At 41.7% G+C, this 27,815-nt stretch overlaps 1 protein-coding gene and 1 long non-coding RNA gene across 3 annotated transcripts; one reads left to right on the top strand and one right to left on the bottom strand.

The window, feature by feature from the left end:
- The first annotated feature begins 48 nt into the window (after positions 1 to 48).
- On the top strand, positions 49 to 21,794 carry LOC101919261 (carbonic anhydrase 13). Of its 2 annotated transcripts, XM_055800774.1 has the most exons (9): positions 49 to 407; positions 7,420 to 7,617; positions 7,980 to 8,028; positions 8,744 to 8,769; positions 11,444 to 11,562; positions 14,901 to 14,996; positions 16,153 to 16,215; positions 17,085 to 17,240; positions 19,571 to 21,794. In XM_055800774.1, exons 1-9 carry the CDS (start codon positions 377 to 379, stop codon positions 19,682 to 19,684), a joined length of 852 nt encoding a protein of 283 aa, XP_055656749.1. In that variant the 5' UTR covers positions 49 to 376; the 3' UTR covers positions 19,685 to 21,794. The 2 variants fall into 2 exon arrangements, with proteins under 2 accessions (XP_055656749.1, XP_055656748.1); XM_055800773.1 differs by lacking the exons at positions 7,980 to 8,028; positions 8,744 to 8,769 and having other exon boundaries at positions 264 to 407.
- LOC114013014 (uncharacterized) lies at positions 20,648 to 27,799 on the bottom strand. The gene is made up of 2 exons (XR_003555839.2): positions 27,595 to 27,799; positions 20,648 to 24,101 (listed from the first exon to the last, which is right to left on the bottom strand). It is a non-coding gene; the product is annotated as an uncharacterized LOC114013014 (long non-coding RNA).
- Between the last annotated feature and the right edge of the window lie 16 nt (positions 27,800 to 27,815).

The raw sequence follows: 27,815 nt of genomic DNA, 5'->3' as shown, positions 1-27,815 counted from the left end.
CGCGCCGGGCGACCCCCGGCCCAGGTACTGATGTCCCCATGCCGCCGGCGGACGGGCGGCTAGCGGCGGGGTAACACCTCAGCGCCGTCGGAGCGGCCCCCGGCGAGGCAGCACCACCGCTGCCGGCTGGCCACCGCCCCCGGGCCGCCCCGAGGGCGCTGCGCTGGGGGCACGGCGGGGCCTCGGGGCAAGAACGGGGCCGGGGGGGCCGGGGGCCGGGGCCAGGCTGCGCGGGCGCGGAGCGCTGCTGGCTCCTTATCGGCGCCCGAGCATCGGGGCGTCGCCGCCCGTCGCCTTCAAAGCGGGCGGCGGTGACGGCACGGCCGCCTCTCCCGTCGCAGCCCGTCGCAGCCCGTGCCGGCAGCAGACCGGAGCCATGCTGCACTGGGGATACGACGAGCACAACGGTAGGGCGGCGGCGGGAGGCGGGCGGGGGGCCAGGGGGGCGGCCGCGGTGCTTCCTGCGGGGCCGTCGGGGCGGCCGGGGCACCGCCAGGGCACCGCCTCCGGCAGCTCCGAGCCCGTGGGCAAGCGGAACGCGCTGAAATGCCGTCGAGGCTTTGCAGCGTGAGAGCGAACAGACTTTTGTCTCGGAGCGATGCCAGGCTGGCTGGCGAGCGAGGGGGTCGTGCCTGCGGCGGCGCCTGGCAGGACCGGGACAGGGGCGGGCTCTGCGCGGGATCCGTCTCGTTCCCCGCTGGGATTTCGCGTGCTCCTGCAGCTGCTCAGCTGCCTACCGGGTATTTATTAGACGGTCACACTGACCGGAGCTGCCGCACCAGCAGTTTCTTCCCGATTCTTGCTATGTTCTGCTTCTGTAAGGCAGTGGGACATACTAGGTACTAGGATCGGTCATTTGAATGTGCAACTGTGCACCTAAGAGGAGATGCTTTTGGTTTTTGGTTGTTTCATAGTTTCCTTCATCTCATCAGTCTTTGAAGTCCCAAGGTGTCCTCATCAGCAGTCTCAAAGACTTTCCTCTGTTTTGCATTGTAAGTGATGCAAACGCTGCTTCTGTGTGCAGACCGGCTCACAGGTTGTGCAAGTAGAAATGAAAGCACTTTTGTAAATTGGAGACTCAGCCCTGATAAAAAAAAATGGAATAACTTCCGTTGTCTGTTATGATACACAGAGAAATAAAACACCATGATAGTAAAAGGAGAAAGCTATATATTTGCATTTACTAATGCCTAGAGGAGTATGCTTCATGTGTATTATTACTTAGAGTTTGGAATATTGTTTGCGCAAGGATTACCTTTCCTTCCTGGTCCTTTTGTTCCATCTTTTCTGGATGGATATACTTTTCCTGAAAAACTGGGAGGTGGTGGATCACAGCGATGTTGCAATGATTACGTGTGTTATCTACTGTTGCGCAGTCTACTCTACCCCTCCCTTTAAGACGTAAATGGGTCTTGTTTTTCAAATTTGTTTCTCTGTATGTTTTCCAAGAGTGCTGTGGACTTCACCTGCACCATCCAGATAAGAAGCCCCTTTTCCCTCCCTTATCCTATCCTTCCTCCTTTGCTATTCTCAACTTCTAGGAAGGGGAGGGCACCAGAATTTCTATCGGGGTGGCCCTGGACTTCGCTTGAGGCCCCATTTCTCCTATAAAGCTCTGTTTACTGCGTAACACCATACTAGGGGTGGCCTTTGGCTTTCTCCCTCTCCTTCTTTGGAGCCCCCAGCAGCTGCCGGGGGTAGGTAATTCCTCATCAGCCCACCCCCTTCCCCCTACCTCTCACAGGAGGCCAAAGGAGAGAAGTGTGGATATCCAACACTTCACAGCTCTTCCCTAGCTATCAGTTTTAATTTTTGTGCATTTATTTTATTGGGTTCGCTTGTTTCTTGTTTGGCTGAATCGCAGATGCAGGAGATTGCTCTGATTCTTGAAAAATATTGTTGCCCTGCATGGCCCTGAAAATAATTTCCTGGGAACTAAGATTAAGTTTTGCAACTAATGTGGCAGAAACAAAGTGAAACTAGTTCAATCTGGTGCAGTCATATATTGAAGTTGACTTTGGAAAGACATCTGCATTCACTCTGAGTACTGCATTTGTTACTTGCAGCAATAAAAGTGCTGGTTTTTTTAAACCAGGGGAAAACTCATGTGCCCCTTAGCAATAATAACTGCAACATAAATCATGATGTATGTAAAGCATACTGTCAAATATTACACATACCTATCTGCATATATGGTGTATCTATATAGGAGGACATGGGCTGGCTGTTATATACAGAATTAAATGTTGTGGTGAGTTGACTCTGGCTGGGCACCAGGTGCCCACCAAACCCACTCTATCACTCCCCTCCTCAGCTGGACAGAGGAGAAAAAATGTGATGAAAGGCTGGTGTGTTGAGATAAGGACAGGGAGAGACCACTCACCACTTACTATCACGGGCAAAACAGACTCGACTTGTGGGGAAAAAAAATATTACCAATAAAATCAGAGTGGGGTAATGAAAAAGAAAACCAAATCTTAAAAACACCTTTCCCCCACCCCTCCCTTCTTCCCAGGATTGACTTCACTCCTGATTTTCTCTCCCTCCTCCCTCCAGCAGCGCAGGGGACAGGGAATGGGGCTGGGGTCAGTCCCTCACACGCTGTCCCTGCCGCTCCTGCCCCCTCAGGGGGAGGCTCCTCACACTGCCCTGCTCCAGCCTGGGGTCATTTCCACAGGAGACAGTTCTGCGTGAACTTGTGCAATGTCAGTCCTTCCCACGGGCTGCAGTTCTTCATGAACTGCTCCAGCATGGGTCCCCCCATGGGGTGCCGTCCTTCAGGCACAGCCGGCTCCAGTGTGGGTCCCCTGCGGGGTCACAGCCCGGCCAGCAGCCCTGCCCCAGCCTGGGCTCCTCTCCATGGGGCCACAGGCCCTGCCAGGAGCTGCTCCAGCGTGGGCTGCCCGTGGGGGCACAGCCGCCTTTGGGCACCCACCTGCTCTGGCGTGGACCTCCACGGGCTGCAGGGGCACAGCCTGCCTCACCGTGGGCTTCACCATGGGCTGCAGGGGAACCTCTGCTCTGGCTCCTTGAGCACCCCCTGCCCTCCTGCACTGACCTGGGTGTCTGCAGGGCTGTTGCTCTCACACAGTCTCTCTCCTCTGGCTGCTGCTGGTGTTGCGCAGGGTTTTCCCCTCATTCTTAAATATATTATCCCATAAGGCGCTACCACCATCACTGATGGGCTCAGCCTTGGCCGGCAGTGGGTCTGTCTTGGAGCTGGCTGGCATTGGCTCTGTTGGACACAGGGGAAGCTTCTAGCAGCTTCCCACAGAAGCCACCCCTGTAGCCCCCCCCACAAACCCAATACAAATGTTCTCCTCTGCTTTGATGCACATATTTATGAAATCGAAAGAGGCATTATTTCATTTCTATGCAAACCTTGGCCTTTGCTTTCTTGCCATTGTTCTTACCTTTCAGTTTTGATGGTGCTTGTGTAGGGAGGCGTAATACTGAGGTCTTGAAAACTGGCTGCAGTGTGGCATCATGCGTGCTTTTCTTTGCTGCTCAAGGTTCCTGTGAAGAGGGAAATGTTCTTACCCCTTCACAGAAACAATCTTTTTAGTTAACTATTCAATTGCCTTAGTTAAAAGAGAAAGCAAGGATAAATTGCCTTCAGTTTGCTATTTGTTTAATAAATTATATGGAAAGTACTTTCGTGTATTGTGGTTTACAGCAAAAATATCCCTTGATCTAGTTACTACTGTAACACTGAGGCATTTTATAAATAAAAAGGGGTGTGAATTCATAGAATCATTTAGGTTAGAAAAGAAGTTTAATAACATTGAGTCCAACTGTAATTTCTTATACTTTTTTTTCTCCCTGAAAATCATGTAATTTTGATGCCTGCTTTAAAAAAACAGCACTTAATTTTACCCATTATGAATTTTGATTTGGTTTTACTTGAGCTAATCTTATTGCAACATAATATGCAACTAAACTACTCACAAGCCTAACTTCATAAATTTAAGCATTTTACATGTGATGAAGTGGGCAATGGATTCTCTTTAGCAATACATGAGCATGTGATCCTGCCAAGGTCAAACCACACCAAACTAATGAACTTTCTGCATTTAATAGGAAACTGTCCAAAACCAGAATCCACTTTTTTACCTGTACATGCTCTATTTATGCAAGCGTAGAGGCTCACCGCAACCGAACTGTATCCTGCAATATCTCAGCTAGGCTTGTTTCAGGTTTCCTTTTGATGAAACTCATCATCTTTAACTTGAGCTGGATAAACACCAGCACTAATGTTAGGTGCTCTAGAGAGTTCTGTTTCCTAATAAATTCATAACTGCTTTCATTATGAGATCTATTTAATGAACTGAATGTGTGCAATGCTGGTGGGTACTATAAGTAGCGATAGTCCGATCTAAAAGTGACAGAGGTGTGCATCACATTTGGTAATTCTGTGTCCAAAATAAAGGCATGCAATCTTGAGAGCAGATGGATCATTTTTTTTGTCCTAAATCTTGGTCCCAATGGCTTTGATTGTTAAGAGCTACGAGGTAATTTCCTCTAGCAACAGAACATTTCCCCATCAACATACCGGATATGTCATAAAGTACATCTCTAGAAAACTAAAATGTACATTATGTTGAGATGGAGGCATATCATTCAGGTCCATATCCAGAAGGAATTTTCACCCTGGACATCCCATTGGCTTAAATCTAATTGTATGGCATGCATTTGAGCATCTCTTCCAACTGTAATGACTTATTTTCCAACAGTCATATATAAAGTTTGCTTTGAGGTGCGGTCTCTAGTAATGAACTGAGTCACAGTTTTCCTAGGGTAGCAAGAGTATATGATAATTGTATTAGGTTGCTGGTAGTTAACCCTGTAAGGAATACCACTTGATAGAACCTATTGGTACAAAGTGAACTGAAGTTTCTTGATGTTTTTCTGCATATTTGGAGAGGTCAGAGTTCTGGCAGTCTTGTGTTGCTGATAGATGTTTAATCACCATAGCAAAACATGATTTTGGTCATTGAAGCTTAAGACAAGTACAAAAGCAGGTACTATGTCTTTTTAGAAGTGAAGTTTGTTGTTGAATAATTAGCTAACAGCAGAATCACAGCCTTGGGTCCTCTTTTTGGCACATACTATTTCTGAATGCAAATCATTCATATTATTTAATGTATAATAACTATAGTTATTTCTGAGATAGACCAATAGGACCCAATAGTTAAACCCATAAATGTATTTTGCCTTTCCTCAGTTAAGGAACATCTGAAACATTAAAATTAAGTAGCAAGAAGCTTTTTCTAGGCATCCCAAATGACAGTAGTTAGGTATAAATGACGGAGTGGTGCTTCTTATGAATAAAATTATGCATTGCATCTCCAACTACAGGGTACGAGGAGCTAAACAATAAAAATTATATCACCTGCTAAACTGTATGTCATTAAAATATTGAATAGCTTTGATCATTTGTGAAGTGAGAAGAATTAAGTTTAAACAGCTTTATATTTCAAACCAGTAGGATTTTTATCTTCTGCCTTAGAAGCTGTTCCCTTAATGAGTTTAATTATTGAAGTCATTAACAGGAACTTTTTAGCAAACTCAGGACTGAAGGCCCTTGCCTTTGTTCTATGCGAGGTTTAAGTCTCAGGGTGGTCTTTACAAGCTACTCCTTCCCTGTTCCATTTTTTTGGTGCTGCTTAGAGGAGAATCCATCCGTCTCTGTCCAGGTGCTGTGCAAGCTGCGTCCCCACAGTGCTGCAGGGCGCTTCCCTCCCTGATCCACTGCTGGGGCGCTGGGGTTATTTTAGCACCTGTGAGTTTCTGAGCTAGGTTTACTTCTATTGAAGTTGAGGAGAGAAACCCATCTAACAAATTTTGATGTCAGGCTATTAATCACAGTGTTGTACATGTTAATTCTTTCTTGTTGTCATGTTTATTTAAGTGCTAAGCCATCCAGAAAGATCCAAACCAACAGGCTGATTTTTAGACTGTGTTTCCCCCCCCCCCCAGTTACCTTCAGTATAGGGCATTATGAGGATTTCCAGTGACACAGATTTTACAAAATCAGATTCTGATGCTCATATTTAAGTTTTTCTGATATCCAGTCTCTCTTAGTTGATTTATTATGCTTCTTACCATGATAAGCCTGAAGAAAGAACAAGTGCTATGCTCATTACCCTCCAGACTTTCCCCTATGCCCTTTTCTTTTACCCCACCCTCTTTTTCATCCTAAACATTGTTTTCTGTCTTTACCTTACAGAACATATTCCCCAAACAGCTTATTGTTCCTCTTTTTCTTCTGTGGCTTCTTTCCACATTGTTTATTATTCAAATATGGTTTAACAGTGGCACAAATATTCTTACTTAGAACTCTGATGTTTGATAGATAAGAGCAGACACCTCACCTCACACATCTCATCAATGAAGCTTTTGTTACTAGTTTAGAATGGCATTTGCCATTTTTCTCATATCTATATTGTTGATTTACAGAGACAACGCTTTTCAGCTGGCTTTTGGTTTAGCTTGCACGGAGAGAGGAAGGTTAACTGATTAACAGCTTCTATAGTGTTTTAATTTCTAGCTAACTCTAGTGAGTGGTGGTACAAGTCTGTGTCTGGAAGACCTACTCACGTTTATCAGCAGGAGGTGATAGAAATCCAAACCTTTTGCAGGCACCACTGTCCAGAGTATTCCTGTGCTTTGCTGCTTTTGTCAGTGCAACAACACTAGTGTGTGTGTTTCTGTGCATGTGTACGTGCAGACTTCACGGTTCGAGGGTGACGGTCTCTCTTTGGTTGTGACAGCTGGTGTGCAGAGCTGATGGGCTGGGAGAAGGTGGTGGGTTGTGCAGTGGTGCTTAGGTAACAGGCGCTGCCATCAGGCCGCAGCAGAGCCGGCACACCGGTCAGATGTTTTATCTTTTTTTGACATCTCCCCGTCTCATTCAGCATAGTCAGTAGAAGGTGTGTTCTCAGGTCTTTTACAGCCAATGACTGAGGTATAAAAAAACCCTTAATGCAGGGGGGTTGGGTGGGTAAGAGGTAATCCTTAAAGACATAATGAGACATGATATTAGTCAAAAATGGCACGTCAAAATTTTTTTGCGGCACGGTGCCTGTTGGATACAGGATGCTTGATTTAAATGAGCATTTATTGGATGTGTCTTATGCATAGTTGATTCTTAATTGTGAATAACTGAATATCTACCTGCTGCACATGTCCTTGTTCAAAGGCCAAATTCAGTTAGATACACCATGCAAGGTAGATAAAGGGGTCCTGAGAGCTGTTGTTGCAGTGCGGTGCAGAAAAAGTAGCTGAATATTTTGATCTTTTCCTGATGTACCCTTTTTGAATTTAAAAGATGCAAACAAGAACTATTAAGGTAGAGTTTTCTTTCGTATGAAGCAGGGCGCTGTCATCATTTTAGACTTCTACTCCAATGCATTGCAGGGCCTGCCCACTGGAAGGAAGTTTTTCCTGTTGCTAATGGAGACCGTCAGTCACCCATCGACATCAAAACTGAGGAAACCAAGTATGATCCCTCTCTCCGTCCTCTAAATCCCAATTACGATCCAGCTTCTGCTAAAATCATCCTTAACAACGGGCACTCCACCAGTGTTGAGTTTGATGATACCGTCAACAAATCAGGTTTGTTCCTTTCCTGTGGCAGACACTATGTCTTCTTCCACCATTTCCTGAATAGAGTGCATCCAGCCTGGGCATGTCTTGCTGCTGGGTATGAGCTCCTCATAAAGAGTAAGGCTTTGCTCCTCCGGATGAGAGATTCCTTTTTCCCCTGTCTTTCAGCATGATACAATGTGGGAACATATTTGGACATGAGTTTGAGGCTGCATTTCTCAGAAAGCACTAGTATTCCCTTTTCACAGGAATGCTTTGATCCACCTCAACCAGCTAGATAGTGCCAGCCCCCCTGTTTGAACAGTGTTGTGTACAATTTTTCAAATGCTGCTCTCTCTCACTGCAGATGAATCCTTTGTGTCTCATTACAGGTTCATTCCAACCGAATCGCTCAAGTCTCTTATCTGACTTTAGCTGCAGGTTTGGTTATATATTTTTACCCTTTTTACAATCCATACCTGGACCTCTTGTGTCAGGAAAGAGCCAATACAGAACAAATGAAATATATATCCCAAGCGATCCCTTTTCTTCACTGAAAAGCGTTACTGTCCCAGTCTCATCTAGGAATATGTAGCTTCCCTTTTGGCAAGCAAGAATTCTTATTTAGAAGTTCTCTGTTTTAGCATAGTCTTTTTAATGTTAGTGCCTTCATCTTTAAAGCCTTCTCTTGGATGGCAGGCAAGCTAGCACACCTCCCCTTGAAACTGCAGGAGTGTAGATTCTTCAAGCAATAAAATCGTCTTGTGGTTGTGTGAGGGTTAGCTGAGGATCCAAGCCCATATGATGCTCTCACAAGGGTCGAAGCCAGAGGAAGACTAATTTGTGAACACCCTGTCCATTAGTCCTGAGGACCTATTAGCTTACAGTGGCAACAGGGAGAAACATAGATGGAGACACCATCATACTTTGCTTTCCTGGACAGTCTTAGTTTAATTCTTAGAATTCCTGTCGATACAAGCAACATTGGATGTTGCCTGAAAGCCATCAGCTGACCGTCAGTGATCTGGTCTGACCTCGTGTGGGTCAGATGCCACGGGACTTCCCAGAATTAATCTCTGCTTCAAGCCTAGTAGGCGTGGGTGAACTAAAGCACATCTCTTAGAAAAACATACAATCTTGATTTCAAAATTTCCAGCGATGATGAACCTACCACAGCCTTTGGTAAGTTGTTCTGATTGTTAATAATCTTCACAATTGAAAAAAAAAAAAAAATAACACTTTATTTCTGGTGTGAGTTGGATCAGCTCCGCCTTTAAACTCCTCTTATTTTTTTTTTAAAAAAAAAAGTGAATATGAATACACCAAGAATGTCTTTCACTTTCTAATTTGAACTGACAGGGCCTGAACTAGTATTGTGATCCTCTTCTTACTGCTTTCCTCAGGCCATATCTCCAAGGATATAGTTCATGTCATGGCAAAGCACTGACAGATGTTGATCAGATAATTAAAAATGTAATCCCCAGTCTCCTTCAGGAGACTCCGTATCTTCTATGTATGGACTAGATTCTTCAGTCAGCATAAATGGCTTTACATTTTGGCTATTATCATGCCTTACTTGTCAAAGAATTCAAATCCTCCTGTACCCATAAACTGAGTTATTCACTAATTTCCCTAATATTTGTCACTGACAAACTTTATCAGTAATGTTTTTGTTTTCTTTCAGGTCATTGATCAAAAAATACTGAATTTTCTAGGGCCAAAATTTGGCCTATGGGGCACCCCTGTGAAGTAAGCACTCCTGCCATATGTTGGGTCTATGAAAAAAAATTCATCAAATTAATTGGTACCAAATACATTGGCATCTTTTAATCCATTATTAACTGACTTCCATATGAACTATTTCTTCACTTTGGCCAGCATTGAATCTGGGCTGTGAAGTCTGTAACTGTAATTCTGTTATTCTTCGCTTCCACATTAGCTCCATTCTCTGAGATTGGTCTATTGATGTTTCAAAGACCTCTTCTTCCAGCTCTTTTCAAACTTTGAAATACTGATATTTGCCTTAAACAGCTTTTGACTAACCTCTTACTTAATTACTGTTGGAATGGAAAGGTTTTACCATCACCGTATGATGTGGCACAGATAAATCGTCAGGCCATTTTCCACATTTTTCATCAGAAGTATTTCATTGAATGCTGATGCATTTCTACATAATTGTTTTCCCTCAGCCAGTTAGAACACTAATCTGTACACATTTCTAGGGTCATTTCCCTACAGATTTTCAGTTCTTGAAAGAAGGAATTTGTTTTAGGAGTGCCACTTCCCCATCCCCTTTGTTCGCTAGGTTTATAGGCTCTGTAAAAGCGTGGTTTTGAGTTGAAGTTTTAAGGAGGTCAAATATTTTTCCCTACAGAAAAACAGTTGCAGTTCCTTTTCATCAGCCAGGCTATTTGTGTTAGCAGATATGCAACTTAAGAAGTTCTTTTATCTTTATTTTGTATGTTTTGTTCCTAACAAAGTTTAGGTTTTGGACTAAACCTAGAAGAGAGAAAAAATTACTTTTTTCCTCCCTGGTGCTCTTAAATTAAAAATCATCTGGTTAAAGCTCCCATCCTATCCCGTTAAAATCTTTCTAATGAGCAGTAAACCAGCCCAGACTAATACCCAAACCCTCAAAGGAGATTTGGAGCTGGGAGAGTGGGGTGATTTGTTTTGCGATTAATAAGGAATCTTTCTGAATGTGATTCACATTCAAGTCTCTGTGCAGAGATAGTTTGGTTCCAACTTTGATTGGCAAAAGACAAGTACTTGTGAAAGCAAAACAATGAAAAGCCCACACATATGTTAGGGTGAAGGATGGGATAGGATAGAGTAGAGTAGAATATTCAGATCAGAAGGGACCTACAACAATCATCTAGTCCAACTATCTGGGCAATCTGGGACTGACCAGAAGCTAAAGAATGTTGTTAAGGGCATTGTCCAAATGCCTCTTAAATGCTGACAGGCTTGGGGCATCAATCACCTCCGTAGGAAGCCTGTTCCTGTGTTTGATCACCCTCTTGGTAAAAAATGTCCAGTCTAAACCTCCCCCGGTGCAGCTTTGAGCCATTTCCACAAGTCCTGTCACTGGATGCCCAGGAGAAGAGATCAGCACCTCCCTTTCCACCTCCCCACCTCAGGAAGCTGCAGAGAGCAGTGAGGCCAGCCCTCAGCCTCCTTTTCTCCGACCTAGACAAGCCCAAAGTCCTTAGCTGCTCCTCACAGGACATCCCTTCCAGCCCTGGATAATTAAGTCAGTAATACTGCAGTTGTACAGTGCACATGTTGTGTTGGCTTCATTTTATTTATGTTAATATATGCTCCTTTTTCTCAGACTTCAATCTGATGTAACTGGCTCTAGTTGCAAACGAAGGAAAGAGCCTGATTTTTTTTTTTTAAGCTCCACCTACTGTCCTCCAAATTTCAAAGAGGAGAAGAAATTATGTTCACATTATATTTTTCTGATCCTCCCATTTATTCATAAAGCCTATATTTGAAGCTTAATTTCTCATTGATTATTTTAAGTACATTCAAGAGAGGAAACCACTTGCAAAGTAGAAATATTTTCCCATCTTCTGAGAAATATCCAACCCATAGCAAGACAAACCTGGTGATAACAACATATCCTTCAGTGGGCCACAACCCACTAATCGGTACATAAATGAAGTTTTGAAAGTTGGATCCTGGACAAGTGAGGGTTTCCGTAGCACTTCAAAGAAATGGGAAGCCATCAGAGACAGCTTTCGAGAAGGAGTAAGGGGACTGTCCAAAGACTGAAGGCCAGCGTGAGTTTAGAGGATGTGGGTGGCGGCTCCCGTTCCTGCAGTGAAGCCTTTCCCTCTGCTTGGGTTTCCAGTGCTGACCGGGGGGCCACTCAGCGGGACCTACAGGCTGCGCCAGATCCACTTCCACTGGGGCTCCAACGACGAGGCTGGCTCTGAGCATGCAGTGGATGGGATGAAGTACGCAGCAGAGGTAAGGCTTTACATGGAGTCGTCTGCACCTCTGAGCTTGTGACTAGTTTTCCATTGTAAGAATAATGCTGCCTCTCCTTGTCCCACTTCTCATTCTCCCCCCATCTTGTCAAAAGACAAGCGGTCTTCCTGAAGTGTTCATGTGTGGTCCTATCTCAAAGGAGAACCTATTTGAAAGCTTTGGAGAGGATTAAAAAAGGAGTACAGAAGACAAGAGCTTGATAAGAGCAAGATTTAATGGTTCAAGAGTTACTCTAAACTTTATCTTTCACTGTTTCTTCCTTGGAGAATATTTTCAAAGTCAGCTTCAGTTACAGACCACAGAATTATTTGATTTGGGGCCTGTGCAGCACAGAGCTTACGCAAGACTTAAGAGTGTTGCATTTTGTGGTGCATTTAACAACATGATGGTTATGACTTTGAGAACCACACCTTAATATCGGTGGGGTGCCTGCTGTCCGTGGAGGTACTGCGCTTGGAGGCAGCATGCCACGGGGAGAAATGCACCGTCTGCTCTGGCACGGACAGTTCGCTCCGGCTCTGTCTCCTTCAGTGCATTTGAGTAGTCCGCACTAAAAAGTATTCAGTGTCCGACTCATCTTTGCAAATGGAAGTAACATGGAGTATTTTGATGAGGATGAGATCTTTAACAACACATAGTTCAGACAGTGGAAGAGGTTTTGGGGTTAAAAAGATGTAAAAAATATAAAAATAAATGGTAATGGACAAATAAAACCCGTAATGCTAAAGAAGAAAAAAAAAATGAAATGTGTGCACAGTGGTGTGATCAGATTTTACTGGAAATGCTATAAAAGATAGCAGTCAGAAAAAAAATCAGTTTTCTAACACTAACGGGGAAAAGTTACATTTGCAGTGTTTAAAGGCTTATGTTTTCCACAGGATCCAGGTGAGATGGAATATAAAGAATTAATAGAGGTACTTTAAAACCATTAAGTACCAAAACCAAATTTCTAGCTGAGAAAATATATATATGTTTCCCATCTAAGAAACCAAATGGAAGGAGAAAATATCTCTGAATTTCTAGCCAGTCTAAAAACCTTTCTGTTACCTGTTGGTTGGGTAACCCTCCACAAGAAGCTCTCTAGAAGTCACTTTGGCTTTGCAATAAGAAACCCAGAATTAAGATCAAGGCTTCTGAGCACTGTTCACACAAAAGAAAATACCTCAGAAGGAGACATGAAGATGGTTTCAGTGCTCACCTTCATAAGGAAGATGTGTAAGATTTCAAGAAAAAGCATCGACCGAGTTGAAGAAAGACTTAGCGTACAGGTAAAGAAGACTGCAAGGTTCAGCCCTCTAAGCCCACCGGGAAGCAGAAGGGATCCGTGACTCCATTCTTTGTGACAACATATGGTCTGATCAAGGTCTCTTCACGAGCTGCAGTGACAGAGCGGTGGTAAGACGGGATATATTCCTTAAAGAGAAGTCACAAGACATTGAGAATGGGGCTGTACCCAAAAGTGTTTCACAGCTCTGTTTGTTGGGGGATTTTGGGGTTGGATGGGGGTGGTCTGGGGTGGGTTTTTTGGGCAAAGCTATGAGGGAGTGGGCTTTATTTAGTTGTGGGAATTTTTCTTTTTGTTCTTTGTTGGTTTTTTTCTTTTTTAAAAATCCGCAATAAAAGTCAATTCTGACTGAGAGTATCTGTTTCCTTTTTGTGTATGTAAAAATGTAATCATTTAAAAGTTGTTCAATGTATAATAGTGAGTGAATGTATGATAGTGAGTGGTGTGGGCACTATGAGCTCCAGGATACTAATGCACCCGAGAATGGTTTAGCAGACTATATTGTCTTCCTGGTTTAATTTATAATATTCTTAGCAACTTTCCTTCAAGGATCTCTGAAGCTGTGGGCCAGCATGTGTTTCATTGTGAGTATATCTGTATTATTATTAATTCAGTTGGATTCCTTACTTGCTGGAAGTAATGTTTCAGCACTTCAGAGCCCAAGTGCTTAACAAACATGAATTATACTCTATAACACCAAGTAAGAGCTCCATTTTACAGATATGGAAAATTGAAACTCATAGAGATTAAGCAAGGATTGAGATTCAGAGTCAAAATTTTTACAGTCCTAGATCCCTATTTCAACCACACAGCTATGTTGCTTTCCGCAGAAAACTTTTAAAGCAAATTGCATCTGTCCTAGATTGCTTTTACTTTAGAGACCTTGAAGTGCTGTATTGTGAAAGGAAGCCTTTTTTTTTTTTTTTTTTTTTTTCCCCCCCCCCCCCCAGGGGTTCATCCCAGTTTAAGCCATTCAGTGCAGCTGCTTTCCAGTGTTCCTAAAGAGTAAAGTTCAAAGTCTGAAAAGATGGTCACCAATTTTAGAAAAGCCAGTCTCACACCCTGCTTCTTAGCCTCTCTTTCCTTATCTAAAAACTATGGGAAATAAGATTTACTAATGCACTGAGGATTTGTGAGAGTAATTAATGTTTGTGAAGTACTTAGTCTTAAGCGCTGTGTGTTTGTACTCTCTCCAGTTTGGTGGTCGGACCGTTGCTCAAGGCTGGGATGTCCTGGCGCTTCCCAAGAACCGGGAGCTCCCGCTGTGGAGCGTGGCCAGGATTTAGGAAACCTGGCTTAGCAGGAGGGACTGAGGTGGTATGGGGGTAGACAACACGGGCTCTTCCTTTTCCCACCTGGCTAGGTGGCCTCTTTAAGCTGCTTAAGCAACTACCACAGGACAGTTCCAGAATAGCATGTTGGAAATGCAAATGCTCAAACCTGAGATAATCAAGTTGCTTGTAATTGCCAGACTACCGGTAATCACAGAAAATTACATTTGGACAAACTTAAAAATGAGATCTGATGTTCAGCTTAAACTAAATGAAGGAAAAGGGGTCAGCGCAAGTTTAATGTGTGTTCCTCTGCCTGTTTTCTAGCTATTTATGTGGCTGATTGATGCTACTGAAAGCTTGATTAAAGAAAAAGAGGAGCAAAATACTAATGGCATCTTCATGATTTTCAATCACTTTTAAAAATCAGCTATACTAAAATGGATTTAAAAACTTTAGTTATATAACCATTGGACATCTTGTTTTAGCTTCTCTGTTCAAAATCTGCGGACCCAAGAGCAATTTGCCAGGGTGTGCTGATCACTGCTCAGTTTTGAATCATCCCAGTCACTGGAAATGCTTTTGACATTTGCGTGAGCTACACATTTACCGATTTAATGAAGTATTTGCATTTAGAAAAATGAATGGCTTTGAATACAAAAGAGAGAAGTAGAGTATCAATACCAGTAAAGTTGTAGTATTAGTTTGTGACTATTTGAGTTCAGCGGGAGTTGATGCTGTTTGTGTTTCTTGCTTTCCAGCTTCACGTGGTCCATTGGAACTCGGAGAAGTATTCCAGTTTCGTCGAGGCAGCTCGTCAGTCAGATGGATTAGCAGTCATGGCTGTATTTCTACAGGTAAGAAAAGAATGCCTCAGCCCTCCTGATAAATCTGCATTATGAGTCCAAAAGGATAATGGCAGTGGTTGGTATAAGTGCTGCTAAAGAGATACCCGTTTTATATGGGCATTAAATTATACTGTTTCCTTCTTGCTGTTTACTTGCTAATACAGAAAGCTGTGCTTCCTGGAAGATTAAAAATATCAGATTAATAGATTTTCAAGACAGTGAGACTCTTCAGTTTACCTAGCCTGCACTCCTGTACAATGTAAGATGAGGAACTTAATTCTGCTGCCCCTATATGGATCCCAGTAACTTGTATTTGACTAACAGGTTTCTTTAGAAAGGTGATCTGATTTTATTTGAACGCTTCTTTAATGGTTTGTTTCTGACCTGGTAGTTTCTCCTGAAAAATAATAATTAAAAACTGCCCCAAAATCAGAAACTGGAGAATTTCCTTGTAATTGTTATATACCCCTTTGCCTTCTGTACCTGTTACAAGATGAAATTAAACTCTTGCAACAGCTTCACTGACTTCTGTATGATAGAGAATTCACACAATCCATGACAAAGGATAGGGCTTTGGTCAAATCTATGGTTTCTGTCTGGGTGCCACATCTTCCTGAGCACAGCTGGTCCTGGTGCTGGGGCTGGCACAGCCAGGGAGCCATTATGTGCAGCTGTTGCAAAGAACCGCTTCAGTAATTCTGTCTTTCCAGTTTACATTACAATGATTCAAGGGAAATTTCACTGGGTTTATTAGCACACAGATCTGCTTGGGATATGTAAGAATGATGTTTTGACTATTTTAAGCAATTTAATTTTCAGGTGTACGCCTGCAACTTCTAATATCCCGCATATAAAACTTGAAAAATGAATTGCTTGTGTTCCCCTGTGCTGTAAAGCTTGTGAATCTTTTGTAGCTGAAATAATTACTGTAAGTAGCCAGAATAAATACTGTCATCAAGGGAGTGGATCTTCTTTATGACCAGTGCTGTTTCTAAGGTCCAGCTAGTCACAGGCTCGTACTCACAAAATCTGTGAGTTTTTTAAATCAGCTATTATTTCAGTAAAGTTAAATACAACCATTTCATTACGCATTTGCTTTTTGATTATTTATTTTTGCTATTTTTCTCTGGAGCTCAGCTATTTCTTTTTTCTCTGGTGTTACTAGATTGGTGAATGCAACCCTCAGCTGAATAAGATTACTGACCGCTTGGACACCATCAGAATCAAGGTGAACGAATGCTTCTAAAGAATACTAATACTTGTGGTTGCTTTTGTTGTTTTGTTTTGTGGTTTTTTTTGGTAACCTGGCTGCTACTCCCTTTACCTTCATGTTCCCTAATCCCTAGTTTCATAGCTGTGCATATCTAACTCTGATTTGGGACAGTTTAGGCACATTCTTGTTAAGTAAAGTTGAAAACTAAGGAGACAAAGAATAATTTTTATACAGTAAGAGATCAGAGGAAAAGGCTAATACCTCATAGAACCCAGTCTCTGAAAAATCTCTTGCTGTGAGAATAATAACAGGGGAAGAACCTATTTTATGGGAAGTTGTGAAAAAGATGAGGGAAAGGTTTCCTCCCCTGTTTTGCTGAGGTACAAGGTGAGAAGTAAGCTATTGTTTCTATGAGAGACATCAGCTGACTCACAACATCATGTTTTGTCCAGGCATCTCTGGCCTGGTAGCTGGAACAGGGAGAAGAAGTAACCTGTGGGCCTGGGAGGAGTGAGTAGGGAGGGGAGCAGCTGGCAGTAGCCTGTGGGTGTCTTCACATCATCTCACCTCTCCCTCCAACTTGCATCTCATAGTCACTTGTAACTATGGGGAGCCTACACTAACATGACACCTTTGATGGTGGCCTGCTGTCATCCAGGGTAGCAGCAGCAAAGCTGTCCCAAGAGGTAGGACCTCACCAGAAGGGCACTGGCTCACCCAGGATGCTGCCAGCCCACCTGAGAGTGGAACAATCTCTACCTCCTTTATCTTAGCATCTTGCTTTTAAATAGTATTGTCCTTTTTAAAAAAACTTTGTGTAAGTAATAAATTTATAAATATATCTAATCTAGAATCTCAGTGAGCTAGTTTTTTTCTCTTTCCAGGGTAAAAGAGCACTGTTCACAAACTTTGATCCTAGCTGTCTGCTTCCCAAGTCCCTGGACTACTGGACTTACTTTGGCTCTCTCACTGTTCCACCTCTTCTTGAGAGTGTCATCTGGATTGTTCTGAGAGAGCCCATAAGTGTTTGTTCTGAACAGGTATTTTTGTTTTTTTACTGCTGTAAAAATGTTGCTATTGTAAGACTTGAAACTGGAAGCGTCACCCAAATATATATATTTTTTTTGCAGACCTTGGCATTGCATACTTTATCAATTTTTCAAAGGATAAAATAAGTCTATAAAATTTATCCTGACTTCTTGTTGCCTTTCTTTACCTAACAGCTATTTATTACCTATTTTTTAAAAAGAATCTGCATACTCTAAAAATTAACTATTAAAAATAACCCACAAGGAACTTATGGAAAAAAGGGTTCTGGTGACACTTAGAAATCCTGGAATTCCATTCGCTTCCATCATTTGCATATCCTGCTCAATCCTCTCCTCTGGCATTTTTTTTTGGCAGATCACTAGTAAATTCCTTCTTCATACCACAGATGTAAAACTTGGTGAATTTACTAGAATAATGAAAAGCAAATACAATGGTAATAAGTTGTTTTTTATGTTAGGCTATCTTAGGAAAAGTGTGATACCACATCATCTACTTAAATTTCTTGTTAAATTAAGCTTCATGCTATATATTAATGTTGCAACAGTGACACCCAGTGGGCCGATCATCTCAGGTATAAAGCGTTTTTCCTGCTGGAGACACTGAAGTTATGTCAAATTATACCTTCTGATATCAGATGTTGATAAATACATCACCTGCAACATGTTATTGATATTCTTGGCACACTGCAACCGTTAAGATTTTTGCACCGCAGCATTTGTCTCATTCATGGTCAGTATTACAAATACCTCAGAAAATTCAGTACCCCGGCCCACATACTGAGCAGAAATGGCGATGTCTTTGTGCAAAATGTTGACGGCGCACTGAATGGGATACCTGTTGGTCAGGAAACCTCAAATTCTGTTTGTAACTGATTTAAGTAATCTATTTTCTCAACGTGTGCATTTTTCTCATTTGTATCTCTTCCCCCCCTCCCCTCAGTCTGCCTTTGTAAGACTCACTGCAATGCGTATGGATCTAGGATTGACATTTTGGTTTAAGATACCAGCTTCCCAAAGACAAGACATTGTTCAGGTTAAAATGTTCTTATTTGGGCTAATCTATAATTAATACATTCTAAAATGTGAAATACTGTATGCAAACACCCATGTCTAACAGGTTCAGAGGATATGTTGTCAGAAACAATGTCAAATACAGTGATTCTTTACTAGTTGTCTTACACAGACTGTAGCTATATCTTATGTATTAAAGTATAAATGTGCTTCATTCTTATAAGCTTGCATGTAGCTAAACATATTTGTTTCCAGTAATGTCCACCATTGTGTCTGATCAGTCATCACCATAACTGATGCTGTTTTGCCATTTAATTTTATTCTGTCAGTTTGTATTTCTTCCAGGCTTTACAGTTTACTACCTACTTTTTGGTGCACTTTTAACTTTTCAGGTTAAAAGAAATTAAAAATAAATTTTAAGTTTTTAGAAACTCACAGGAAGCCTGATTTACAAATGTTAGCTTTAGAATGGAGTGAAGTAAGATAGTATTGACTTTTTTTGCTCTTAATACAATTAAGATGCCATGTGCCATACAACTAAATGCTCTATTGTAATGGAATGATTTTTGTTCTGTCCTACCTTTGGTAACCTAGAGGGGAAGTGGTATATAGAAATAGTAAATATTAGAAATATTAGAAATTAGACCAAATACTAAACCTCAGGCCATAAATCAGACTCAGATTTCCCAAGGTTTAGAGGTGGAGCTCTGATGTGGGTTTCTGCTGAGATCAGCTTAAGCAGAGAAGTTTATGCTGAGGTACGAATAACTGCTAGTTCCGTGTCTTCATAGGGGAAAAATTTGAAATCTCTCTCTCCTGGTCTGAATACAGATATGTTTAATATATGAAAAGTGCTAATTTCAGAAGCTTTTTATACCACCACACCTACCATTCCAGGTTAATTGTGAATATACTATTTAAACAAGAAGATGTACACAGGTGTACTTGAGAAATCCAATTTTTTGCATGAAACATTCCAGAATCTTCAAACTATATAATCAAACTAAAAAATATAAAAATCCCTGGTTTAGATCAGGTTATAGAAGACAAAGTGTGAATATAGGAAACAAATAGTCCTTATGCAGAGTTTTGTTCATACACATATTTTGGGAGATTTTCTCAGTAGTCATCGTTTTCATTTGCAAGGACAGAAATGGTGAAATTGTCATTCGCCACATGCCATAGAAAAATAAAGTTTCATTCTTTCTGGCAGAAAAAAGGTGACAAGTAGCTTTAATATTTACTACGTGCTTTTTCATTGGTATGGTGTGAGGGTTTTCTGCTGACCTGTATGTCTCTTTTGATTGCAGCTAGCCAAATTCCGCAGTCTCCTGAGCACTGCTGAGGATGAGGTCGCCTGCTGCTTGCTGAGAAACTACCGACCTCCCCAGCCCTTAAAGGGACGAGAAGTCAGAAGAAATTAGAGTAAAGCCAGAGTAGTCTCCCTCTGAAACCAAAGGCTGAATTAATTTTAATAGTTAATACACTTTGTGATTTTTTGTTTGTTTGTTTGTTTTGTGAGTTGTTTTAACAAATAGGTGTTTTATTACTGGTTACCATGCAGTCATTTCTGACAGAGGCGTGTGTCCTGGGTTGTTGCAGGTTCATCAGTGTTAAGAGGTCTGACTGTGTTTGAGTGCATTGGTTTGGGAGCGTTGAGGCACTAGGGTTGGATGCACAGAGCTGGCAGTGCTGATCGCAAGGGTGAGGTGTGGTGAAGGAGTTGTCCAGAATTTGCCACCAAATTACTGAACAGGATCCCTGATATTACTGTCGGTGAAGGATGTTCTGAGATTATTCTTTTGGTCTCTAACACATTTAGCTTCTATATAAGACTTCACACTGTAATTCTGAAGAAAAAAATATTTTAAGCCTAATATCATTTCATTGCTGACTTCTACAATGTCATGCTTGTCTTCCTACAACAAGCAGTAATGACTAACAGGGTTTAAGTAAAACAAGATTATTCATATGATCCTGTTATTCTGACTGCTTCATAGCAGTAATGATGTGCTGATCGATTTTTTCCTTTAAAGCAAATAGTAAGGATTTTGTATATTGATGGATTAGGTATTCCTGAATTCCACCATGTATAGTGGTGAAATTGTCCTGAAACCTGAAAACTGCAAGGTGGAAGAGCACAGAGGGAACCGTTTGTTCCTAAATCCAGTCTGTTGCAGTTGGTGAACAGTAAGGGACCGTAACACTATATCCATGGAGCATCAGGCTCCTACCACTTAAAATCAGGAGGCAGAGGTAGCTGTTGCTCCAGCCCGTTTCATGCTTAGACGCGTTGCCCGCTGCAGTATGAATGAAACCCATGCCGCATACCTCACATCTTGCAGTGGAGCACAGCACTACTCAGGTGTGTAGTGTCTCCTAAGTACTGGCTGATGTTCTGCTGCCATAGCTGAACTTGTGTGGTTGCACTTACATTCCAAAACCAAAGATAGCAGTTAGAACTAGCCAAAGAAATCAGAATCAAGTCAAAATCTAATAAAAGGTCAGCCCTCAACAGCGATGCATTGAAACGTCTGGCTTTATGAATTGACTTGAGCGTGTGTTTCTCTCAGGAGCTTTTGTTATCTGAATATAATTGCTCATTTTACACAAAATTTATTTTTATTATTTTTAATGAACTTGCTATAGGATATAGCTTAGTATAGGATTAGATTTACCCTCAGATTGTGAGAACTAGGTAGTGAAAAACAGTGGTACCTGGAAGAGGCAGCTAGAGGTTACAGGGGCAGCACCTACCAGCAATCTCTGTAGTAATTCTGACCGGCTCATCTTTGATGACTGCTCTCCATGAATCTGAGGATTTTTATAGGTTTTCTAGGCTGTGCCTTTTACCTCAACAGGTCTTTTGATCTTAGATGGACAAATGAGGGAAATCTGAATCAGGATTGATTTTTTATCTTTATATACCTTCTTATAACTGAATAAATTAGACATAGAGACATAGATATTTAGCTTAGTTTAAGGTAGGTGGATTTTTTGTTTGTTTTCTCCTCCCCAGCATATAGCTACTATTGCTGCAAGGCCTCTCGATGCCTTCTGAATGTTTTCTGAAGGAAAGAACACAGTAGACCATGGGAGAAATAAAAGATATTTGGCAGTGGCAGTAAGTACAAGCATTAACCAAAGGGGAAAAAATTCTAGGCACTTTTTGTTTTCTGGCATAGGGAGAAGAATGTAGCTGAAAAGACCTCAGGTTGGTTCTTTCTGAATGAGGACATCTGGAAAATGTGCGTGGGGAGAGCAGAAGTGTGTTGCGTGTTTTCATACCCTTTTTTAGGCTTAGTGTTGGATCTGATGTTTCCCTGTCATGTGAGTAGCTGCAGAATGTGGACAAAATGTTTACAGATTGCATGAAGGTTATGAAGTTTGTTTGCCTCAGAAGAGAAAGTAATAAGGCTACTGCTTTGTATCAGAAACAAAAGTTTTACATGTTTTTTACATATTGAAAACAGTGGAGTTGATCCACTGCTTTCATATTTATAAGGATTTTAGCAAAATAAAAAATGGATTTTATGAATGTGTCCTGTATTTTCTATTGAAGAGATTGAAATTTTACAGAGAAAGCTGCAGTTTTATAACTAGTGCCTCCAGCTCAAGTTTTGCAAAAAATTGTCACCCCTCATTTGAAGTCTGTATTTGGGCAGTGTAGTGTTAGGTATCTTTATTATCTCTCAAGTAAAATGTCTTTGGCAGTGGTAATACATGCAGTCATTTGTACATAAAGTTTCTGATAGCGCTTCTTTGAACTATTGACTATTTTTTATAGTTATGCAAGTAAGTTTTAGAAGACATCATTCACAGTAATTCTAATGGTGAGATGCCATGTTTTATTCATTAAGTACTTACTCTATGGACAAATGGCCTTTTCTGGGTGTCCGCAGTCTTTGTGAGACAGGAGGTAATGCTGAAGTGCTTAAACAAAAACGTTTCTAAATTAATGTTTTATTTCCTGTTTCTGTCAACCTCTCCATCATTCATGCCAAGTACAAGTTTTCACTGTGGTGGAACATTTGCACATCTGATCTGTGTTGGCTTCTCTCGTGCAGCAGTATTTAAGGACAGGGAATGTCTCTGACAGAGTACTGGGTTGTCGCGTGAAAACCGGTTCTCTGACTCAGCTTAACAGTACTGATGTGCTGCACAGCCAATTCCTGTGTCACTTGTATTGTAGCAAATTTCACCCTCATACCTGAGTACATAAATTTGAACAATTTCAGATGCTCATGACAGTTCCATTTTTCAGATGTTTAAAAAACCAGCACTTTGACATTTTTGAGGGAAAAAAGGAACCCAGTCATCCTTGGTGTTTTTCAGAGAGTTTGTTCTTGATTTCTGTTTTTCCTTTGTCCTGTTTAAACTCCAGCTGCTTATGTAGTTTGTGATTTCATGAATAAGCAGTTTATGTGGAAATCGCCAAGAATCTCAGCACCCAAACTTATATTCCAAAATCATTTTAAAGCTGTCATTGTAGAAGGCATAGGTACCTATGTATGAATAGCTGAAAGAATCCTGTGTCCCCAGGCCTGCAGATAGCAACGACAATCCAAAAATTGCTGAAGACTATTTATATAGCATTTGTTACCTATTTAATTGCCAATACAGTTATAAATAAGAGCAATATCTTACTGCTGTATGAAACTAAATAATACAAGAGTCATGGTACTCTGCTATTCAATAACATATTAATTTTTAAGTCTGTTAAAAATGTCTGTAGAGACTACCCAAAGAACTTCCAGCCTGTTGGCCCAATACCTAAAAGAAACCTTGAATTTCTCAAAGCAGTTTAGCTCATCTTCCTGACTGGTTCAGGGGACCTTTGTATGAGGAGCAAAGCCCTTCGTGAATGTCTGCTGCAGCAAACCTGTTTGACCAAATTAGTTTTGAACTGGATGATACAGAGCAATGATTGTATATGACAAAATAAAAGCAAAACACTATTTACTAATTAACATTATTTCAGTAGCTGTAACATGGTGTGTGGTGTTTTCAGCAGGTGTCCTGAGCAAATCCTTGAAATATTCTCTTCTGTACTCACAGTCTGATGGTATTAATATAATTACTCTTCCTACGTATTGTTCCTAAAATGTTTAGCAACTACACTAAACCACCTATGTATATATTCTGTCTGTATATATGTTTATAAGTAAATACACAATATATGATATACATGTTATGTGTATGTATATATACACACATACACCGTAGAGTACACAGGGAGAGCTGGATCATGACTCTAGAGCACAGCAGATTCTGTCGAGTCCTATGGAACTGAGCTGTCACTGGACTCCACCAACCTCTTGAAGTCTGCAGACAGGGTCCTGTGCCCAGAGTGGCCTCGGTTTTGGTGTGTGGATGGTGTCAGGGATAGCCACACTCAGTAGGCAGCTATGTGGGAATGCTAAATATACGGTGTTGAGATGATGCTACCCCAGCAGATACTGTGTCTTCTGGATGCTGGAGATGCCCAGCACTCTTAAATGCACCAGCAAATGTACTGATGATACAAAACCTTCTATTTTGACATATACTCTGGAGACAGAGGAATGATTGAGGACAGGGATATTGGGTTTGAAAAGATAATAGCGGACTAAACTACATTCAGTAATTTAAAATGTTGAACTGACTGTGAACAACTGAGCAGTGAGAACTGGAGAAGAAGAAGAGAAATGCCAAAGACAGAACAAACCTTCTGATAGAAAAAGAGGCCCTCTGCAGATTGCCTTTGACGGTAGATGTCACTGTAAATAAGGCAATAGTCTGGGTGTCGCCTTCCCACTGACGACAGCTGGAATGACACTCACAGTGTCCTGAAGTCTCAGCCTGTGGAAGAAGAGTATGGAACATAACTCACGTGTTAAGGATGTGCTGTTGATTGTGACTTTACTCCCTTTCTTAAAAGTGAAACATGGATTATGAAAAAAAAAGATTACTTTCAGATATTAGCAAAAGATGTTCACGTTTAAAAGATCATATTTAGGTGAATCTGTGCATTCAAATGCTCCCCTGTTTCTTATAAGCAATTAGCCTCACCTAGTTCTACACGTCTAAAAACCACACGCCAGAAACAACCACTTGTTGGTGCAAGGTAAGTTTTTCAGTGTTTGCTTCAAGCTGGAAGTTTCCCCAGCTGTTAAAAAAAAAAAAACCAAACAAAAAAAAACATCTAAGTCAGTTGTGTATAAGGAGCCTAGACTGTGCATGGCCACGTCAGTGCTGCCAAGGAGGTTCTGGAGGTCCAGCATGGTCTGGCTTGGCTGGACTTCTCGGAGCACATGGGAAGCCACTGGGCAGAGCATGGGCAGCAGGTTGGACTCTGCTGGTGCCTGAAGCTCTGGGAGCAAGTTCTGTGCAAGGGCAAGTTCACACATGCAGTAAATACAACTGAGTGTAGGTGATCATCATTGAGCAGTTTTTTTGCAAAGGGAACAGTAAAGATTCATATAGACAATCTGACCAACTATTTGAAACCAGCTTCTGCCGATGAATTTGCTTCAGCTGTGGCACCACTCTCGCCTCACTCTCTGTGTGAGGTCCCAGAAAACATTTGCCTACCTGTCTCTTGGTTATGAGCTATCTAAATATCACTTCTAGGACTGAAGACAGGCTTCTTGGTTCACACAAGCACTCTGTAAATGTATGTTAGGTGGAAAAAGATCTTCACCACTACAGAAAGATGAGAATTGTAACTATAGGTGGGAAAATGCACTACCAAAATGGTCTTCTCTGGCCTGCTTCTTCTTTTTTTCTTTCTTTTTATTTAATTATTTATTGGATAACTATAATTTTTACTCCTCTGGATTTCACCCTCTATGTCAGTGTACAGAGGGTACGTACAGCCTAAACAGCCCCCACCTCTGGGCTATGGCAATCAGGAAGTAATCTAGTAATCTAGCCCTGCAGCACAGCCATCTAGCAGGGGAGTGGGAACACCCAGGATATCAGAGCTGAACAGCACTCAGGTATGCACACAGCTTCAGTGAGATACTGCTTAAATAATACAGAAGTCTCATGATTGCACTTCACTTCGCCCTAGTGACTGGCACTGTGTTGCATTATGACAATGTCTTCAGGGGTGTTTGCAGAGTCACTTCTACTAAGATCCTACTATAAGGGGTTGAGATTAAAAAAAAAGATTAAACTGAAGAATTTTCTCATCTTACATCCAATAATTCATGCAAGAGGAAAATGTGAATAACTGGACTGCTTTGTATTGAAATAGAGAAAGCTCCATTTCATTTTCTGAAAAGTGTGTATTGCTGTTTAGTTACACTTTACATATTGTTACTTATATGTCTGTACTGGACTTCTTTTCTGTTGTGGGTTAAAGCTATATTCAGCCTCTTCAAAGTCAGTATTCATCCCAGTCTGGGCACTGGGTCAACTATTCAGCATGCAGGTCTTTGAGTGCTAAGATGTGCTTCAGTTCTAGTACTTAGCACTCTTGCATTGGTAGGCACTGTACAAACATTAGCTCATGCTTCTTACTGGCACCAAGAGTTACCATTCTCTTTGGCAAGGAAAAAGCTACCCAGCCAAGGTATAAAACCACTAACCAAATGAACGGCTAGATATTTAAAAAGAAATAGCTTAGTTGCATATTCTTGTTGCTATCACTTTATTTTGTGCATTTACAGAGAGGCATAATATCACACCCATAATGTGAGTACAATCCAGTTAGAGCAGTGAAGTGTTCATGTTAAAAGCCAGTGTTGCTGCCCATCAAGACACCTTCAGAGGCAACAAGGATCCCTCGGGCTGAGCATGGAAAGGATGCCTACTTCTTGAATGAGTGTGTGAACTACCAACATCCCCTGCTTCTCCAGTGGGAAACGGGGTGTATCTGCTGTGCTTTGCAGAGAACTTAATAGCTGCGCCTATTGTGGTAAATAAAACAAGCCAGGGCCCACTTTCCAGCCCTGGAACAAGGGTTGTAACAAGTCTTGAGTCCATACAACTGATCTTTCCTGCATACTTTCCTCCATACAGTCTATTAGGGAGTATCATTTCACCCAGTTTGGGCCCTCTCGCAGAAGGGTCTAGCTGACATTCGCCAAAATCATGCTGGGGAGCTTCCACTTGACCATGGCCAAGTCCTGTCCCTCTCGTTGCTTGCGTGGGCATGGCTAACACTTCTGGTCTGTGCTAGGAGTGCCATGTGCAGCAGCATGACCCAGGGCTTCACCAGCACCTCTCTCCTTTCTGAATCCCACTGGAGCAGCTGCGTGACACCTTGTCCCCACTCAGTCTGGACACTTAAGTCTCCATAAGCTGGCTGCTCTGTGGGCACCACTGCACATGGTATTCCTGTGTGACAGTGGTATTTAGATGTCTCGTAAATGAGAGAGGCAGGCTGGCATCTGCTTTCTGGAGTTCTCTACCGAATTTAGCCACTGGCATTCATCCTAAGTTTCATTACGGGTGCCAAAATGCATCTTCTGAATCCTATTGTAAGCCTTTCTTGTGCCTCTCCATATTTGCAAAACAGGTGGATTGATGCTTCATCAGTCTCTTGTCTTTCAGCAGAAATTAAAGGTTTTTGTGACTTCTGCATCACAGAAGCCAGCACATAAGTGAATGCTGATTTAACTATGGAAACAGCCAGCTTTGTTAAGTATGTGGTCAAACTAGAACCAACGGGCCCTGTGGTCAAAGCCAGGACCATGCAGGTGAGATTAAGCAGGATAGGAACAGGCAGAAATTGAGCCCCCGCTTTGTCCTCTGTGAGGAAAGAGGAGCCTTCTGGTTTGCAGCCTGGAAAACTGGATACGTAGAAGTTGACTTTAGGTCAGGAGCAGGTCACATATCTGTCATGGGAAGAGCAGTGGAAAGTGATTTTGGAAAGCTGTGGTTTAATGGTAGGTTTGTTCTAGGGGATTGAGCCACCTCTAGCATGGGAGCCCTGCACAGAAACTCTGTTCTGTTCCTAACTTTGCACCACTTTTCTTTGTGGCTTTGCAGTAGTCACATCAAGTCACTGTTTTCAAATGGTACTTAACTCTTGTTTCACCATTTAAAAAGAAGCTTTTAATTTGCTTGAAGTACTGAATACCTAAGAGATTTCCTAGTTAATGGAAGCGCCAGCCCTGTGGCAAGCTGGGTCACTTCTGTTGTGACATTTAGAGATTTCAAAGCATAAACTTTGGGAACAAAAGCTCAGCAGTAGCTGCTGAGTTTTGCCATTAATCTAACCATCCTATTGGAATAACTATATCCCTGTGTGCTTGCAGACCCACAGAAGAACATGAGTATGAACGCTCTGTATGTCACAGCCTTGAACACAATTAGGTTTTAAGATATACTCCTTTATACTCACAATATTGTTTTGTTGAGTCATTTACTTGAACTTAGTCTATGCTTCCTTCACAACTGGCCCAACTTGCCGTAGTGTCACAGAAATGAGATTTCAGTAACAGGTCTAGAGCTTGATCTCCTGTAGGCAAATGTCTGGTCTTGCACCTGCTTGAGCCAAATATCTGTTCTCAGTCTCCCTCTCATCCATCAGATAAGCTGCAATGAGTTAAAATGTCACTTGAA

This window comes from Falco peregrinus, chromosome 3, assembly GCF_023634155.1.
Source record: "Falco peregrinus isolate bFalPer1 chromosome 3, bFalPer1.pri, whole genome shotgun sequence".
NCBI lineage: Eukaryota > Metazoa > Chordata > Aves > Falconiformes > Falconidae > Falco > Falco peregrinus.
Note: the sequence above shows the minus strand (reverse complement) of the source record. Positions and strands in the feature narration are given on the sequence as shown.